The sequence below is a fragment of the Miscanthus floridulus genome, chromosome 1 (assembly GCF_019320115.1).
Source record: "Miscanthus floridulus cultivar M001 chromosome 1, ASM1932011v1, whole genome shotgun sequence".
Classification (NCBI taxonomy): domain Eukaryota; kingdom Viridiplantae; phylum Streptophyta; class Magnoliopsida; order Poales; family Poaceae; genus Miscanthus; species Miscanthus floridulus.
The window spans coordinates 136251316-136256620 of NC_089580.1; the positions used below are offsets into that span (position 1 = coordinate 136251316).

The following is a 5305-nucleotide window of genomic DNA, read 5'->3' on the forward strand; positions in this document are numbered from 1 at the left end:
TCTCAAACTCAACCATATTACGCGAAAATTCAACGAGGCCACGGATGAACTGGCAAAGATGGCATTGGCACGGGCCTCGGTCCCCCCAAACATCTTCGCCAGAGACCTCCACAAGTCTTCCATTGACTACGCCTTGGCAGCAGAAGATGGCCCATCGGTCGAGCCCACCATAGGGCCCGAGGCCCCCTCTGTCACCGAGGCCCCTACGGCCGAGCTCAAGGACGTGGAAATCAACGCGGAGCCTCCCGAGGTCGACCAGGGCATGGACTGGCAAGTCTCGTTCCTTGATTGCCTCATTCAAGGAGAGCTTCCTGCAGATAGGACCGAAGCTCGATGGCTTGCGCGATGAGCCAAAACTTATGTCCTCAGCAATGGCAAGTTGTACAGGCGAAGCCCATCTGGCATCCTCCAACGGTGCATCACCACCGAGGTAGGCCAAGCCCTACTTTGGGACTTGCACGCGGGGGCCTGCGGGCACCATGCAGCGCCTCGGACGCTCGTCGGAAATGCCTTCCACCAAGGGTTCTACTGGCCAACGACGGTTGCTGACGCCACCAAGCTGGTACGCTCCTGCGAGGGATGCCAGTACTATGCACGGTAGACGCACCTCCCAGCCCAAGCCCTCCAAACCATCCCCATTACATGGCCATTCGTCGTGTGGTGCTGGACATGGTTGGGCCTCTGCAGAAGGCCCTCGGGGGCTATACCCATTTGCTGGTAGGGATCGATAAGTTCTCCAAGTGGATTGAGGCTCATCCTATCACTCGAATCAAATCCAAGCAAGCGGTGATGTTCTTTACTGATATCATCCATAGGTTCGGGGTTCCAAACACCATCATCACTGACAATGGGACACAATTCACTAGCCACAAGTTCCTAACATTCTGCGATGACCACCACATCTGTGTGGCCTGGTCGGCCATAGGACACCCTAGGAAAAATGGCCAAGTAGAACATGCCAACGGCATGATCCTATAGGGTCTCAAGCCAAGAATATACAACCGGTTGAAGAAATTTGGCAAGAAATGGCTTGCCGAACTCCCATCGGTCATCTGGAGCCTGAGGAACACTCCAAGCCGAGCCATGGGGTTCACACCGTTCTTCCTGGTCTATGGAGCCGAGGCCATCCTCCCCACTAACTTGGAGTATGGTTCCCTGAGGCTATAGGCCTACAACAAGCAAAGCAACCGCACTGCCCACGAGGATGCCCTCGACCAACTAGAGGAAGCCCGAGACGTTGCGCTGCTACACTCGGCCAAGTACCAGCAAGCCCTACGATGCTATCAAGCCTAGTGCATTCAAAGCCGAGACCTAAAGGTGGGCGACCTGGCGCTGAGACTAAGGCAGAACAATAAGGGCCGCCACAAGCTGACCCCGCCATGGGAAGGGTCATACATCGTCACCCAAGTGCTAAAGCCCGGGACCTACAACTAGCCAACGAGAAGGGAGAAATCCTCACCAACGCTTGGAACATTGAATAGCTACGCCGCTTCTACCCTTAAATTTCCAAGCATTGTATACATTGTTTCTCGAAATACAATAAAGAAGCGTTCTTTAGTCATTCTAATTTTTCAAGAAACCCCCCGAGCCCATTGATGGGGGATCGGTGTTACGATAACGCTATAAGGGAGACTCGGCTCTGCCTCTGCAGAGGTGCCCACCATGGGGCTTGAACAAGACTCGGCTCTACCTCTGCAAAACTGAGCCTCCCTTAGGGGATAGAAGGGGGGACCCCCCCCTAAGTCCTAGTCACCATTTTTAGTTGTTTTTTCAAAAAAAATTCTATGCCAAACTCTCTCGTGTACTTTGGCATTTCGATTGTAAAAAACCTAAAGACTGAAAGTCTGTCTCAGGGCCAAAAGGCTGGCCGAGCTACGAGATGACCTACGCCTCTAGGCTACAGCAACTCCCTCATCACCTTTTGCCTAAGAGGCTCCCCCTCAGGGTCATCCTGGCTTCCCTCGCCCGAGGCCAGAGTCGGCTGCTCCACGGTGCTGGCCGCCTCGGTGTCCGCCACCTCCTTCCCCCGGGAAGTATCATCGAAGGAGATTGAATGAACCTCCACCTCTCGGGTGCTCTCCTGTGATGGCGGTAGGTCTTGGACTAGGGGAGGTACTAAAGCTTGCCCCGCCTCCATCTCCGCATCCTGGGCCGCCGGCTCCACCATGCCCAAGCTGGCCTCCGCCACCTCGGCCTCGGTGGTCTCGGGACCTCTAGCCTCTGCCACCTCGGTCTTAGTGGTCCTCGGAGCCCTGACATCCGCCACCTCAGCTTCGGAAGCCCTAGAAGCCATGGCCTCCACCACCTTGGCCTCGGAGGTCTTAGAGGCCTCGACCTCGCCCTCGGTGGCCTCAGCGATTGAAGGTGCCTCGGCTTCACCTGGCTCGAGGGCCTCAGCCTCACAGGGCATAGGCGCCTCCTCCCTCACTTGCTTCATGGCCGCCTCGGTAGCCTCTCCTTGGCTGACCGGCTCCTTCGGGTCGGCCCTGGCCGACGTCGCGCCATGCTATATGGCGGCCTGTGCCTCCACCACCCATCAGGCGGTGGAGCTGCTGCTCACCTTGAGCGCCTTACCTAGCGCCAAGGCGGGCGCTTCCGCCTAACGCTTCCGGTTGAAGACGAAACACTTACTCAGTCAGCATACGACCAAAGAACGAGTGGAAGATGCTGCAAACTCCACTGACAAAGCACTTACCTCGAACAGGGACACAACTGCTTCTGCAATGCGTCCCTCATCCTCTGCAACAGCGGTGGCGGTGGCACGGCCCCCGTGTCCATCGGTGCCGGCCGGCCCTCGCTGGACTCCAGTGCCCCCTCAACCCTCTACGGAGGCTGTTGGGTTGCCCCCGCCATCGCCCATTCCACCTCCGCCATCGAGCCCATTGGGCTAACGGTGCACTTCCCCAACGCTCGTGCCTCGGGCATGTTGGCCTCAGCCCCAGGGCGAGCGATCACCAGCCTCGAGGCATCCTCTCCTCCTCCTCCTGGAAACACCGGGCCGCTCGCCGATGCCCCGGGCGTAATCCCCTTGATGTCAAGGAGATGGTCCAGAGGACCCTGCCCCGCCTCACTCTCATCGTCATCACTCAAAGAATCCGTCGACGATGGAGACAGAGATGGATCCACCAGGAGACCATCGTGCCTCTACTGCCAGTGACGTTTCTCTAGCCCATCGCGCTTGAGGCTCTTCCTCTTGCACCTTGCCTCCTCAGCGTCCTTCCACTCCTTGTATGCCTCAGCATGCACCCTGTTCTCCGCCTGCCGCTCTACGTCCTCGGGAATGGGCGGCGGGGAGGCTCTCACATCCCTCATCCCCTGCAGGAACGACAAACGCAAATAAGGGAACAGATTGAAAATGTAAGGAGCGAGGAGGCCTCGAGGGCCGCAGCGGCGCATGACTTACCAGAGAGATGTACCCCCACGATGGGTGCATCGGGAATAGGGTTAGCTCACGCCCCTCCACCGTCTCTCTCACCCAACACAAAACCTCCTCATCGGAAAGGGTGACAGCGGACAACTAGATGCCATCGATTGGCTCACCCGGTGTCATCTTGAACAGGCATTGCTGCTGAGCCATTAGCGGCAGCACCCTTCGGTGGTGGAACACCACCATGACCACGACCGCCATGAGGCCGCAGCTGCGCAGCCTCTCCAGCGCCTTCAGGAGCGGCTGCATCATGGCCTAATCAACCACCAGGACACCATACCTCCACCTCTCCGGCTAGCTCTCCACAACCTGCCCAGTATAAGGGGGAAGCCCATCGTCATCGTTGTGGAGGTAGAACCAGCTGTTGTACCAGTGGCGGTTGGACGACATGAGCTGGGCTAGGATGTAGAAGGGATGCCTATCTTAGCGCACTTGGAGAGTGTAGCCACCGGCCCTCAATGCCTTCCGTGTGCCCATCGTGCCCGTTGGCTTGTTGTTGAGCCCCGCTCGAAAGAAGTGGAGCCATAGCTCCCAGTGGGGGCGATGCCCAGGTACCCCTCGTAGATGGCAACGAAGATGGCTGCCTGCGCGATGGAGTTGGGGTTGAAGTTATGGAGCTCCACGCCGTAGTAATGTGGGAGCGCCCGCATGAACCGATCCACTGACAAGCTGAGACCACGCTCATGGAAGGCCATGAAGCTCACGATGTAGCCATCATGTGGCCTCGGCTCTAGCTTGCCCCCCCGGAGCAATCCACTCTGGTCTGTTGGGGTCGGTAACCGGGTGGAGAAGACCATCGTTGACGAGCGACTGTAGCGTCGCCACAGACACATCGGATGGACCCTAAGGATCTGCCTAGACGACAATAGCGCCACCGGCCATAGGTGCGGTGGAGAATGCGGCTATGGCGGTAAGGCGTGCTCTCGCTATCCCTCTCTCTCTCTCCTTTCCTCCCCCTTCTCCCTTCTTCTACGCGGCGCTCTCTGTTCTTAGCAACCGCTCGAGGGCAGAAAGGGCGAACGTAGGCAGGCAAGGTAAGGAGGGGTGGGGCGAGGCTCATCACGTATTTATGAGGGAGGAAAGGGGCAAAATGGATGGGCGATGAAACTGGAGAAGTTTCCCCCAGATCCAGCGCAGTTAATCCAGATCCGACTAAACCACCCACGCATCCACCTCTTCCTTATTAACCGCATGCACACAGTAATGTCCCATCCATAGATGTCGCGTCACATCCGACCACAGCAACGGCAGGCGTCATTCCGTCTCCCTGAGGAACCACCTCAAAAGTCACACCCGCTGTTGTCAGCCGATGGGAGGGGAATATCCCCCACCCGATTCTTTTTAGACTAAGGAACTAGGCACCGAGCTTGTTACTATCCAGGGGTTCGAAGGCTGGGCCCGCGAGGGTCTCGACAGCCGCCTCAAGACAAACAGAGTCAGGGATGACTATAGGCGAGCCCGTACATGGCCGAGGCCTAAGCAAGCAATTGCTTGGGATGCCCTAAGTCGTGTCCGAGACCAGTAGGGAGGTCTCTAAATGGGATCCCACCGTAAGGAGACACCGAGCCCCCAGGGCCAATCGAATGTCCTTGGGACCAACTAGAGAAGCCCTCTAGTACTTTTGGAGTGCGTCTATGGACCACTAGCCGACCCCTATCGAATGGGGCATGGGCCTCCACTCAGACTTACCCGATAACAGCTCACCAGAGGTGTCACTGCTTGTGCCCACCGAGGGTAGCCTGGCATACTCCACCCCTCCTTCCAAACAAAAAGGATGCGCGAGGGCCGCACAAAAAAGACAGAGAAACTCCTAATTGCCCTCTTGCTCTACGTAGAGGCTCGAGGGCTCTTCCTGCAAACAAGCCGAGGCCCAGCAAC

General features: G+C 57.6%; 1 protein-coding gene across 1 annotated transcript; it reads right to left on the reverse strand.

Moving 5' to 3' along the window:
* Positions 1–1897: 1897 nt before the first annotated feature.
* Positions 1898–2437, reverse strand: LOC136463844 (uncharacterized). Its single transcript, XM_066462823.1, has one exon. It carries the CDS (start codon positions 2435–2437, stop codon positions 1898–1900), a length of 540 nt encoding a protein of 179 aa, XP_066318920.1.
* Between the last annotated feature and the right edge of the window lie 2868 nt (positions 2438–5305).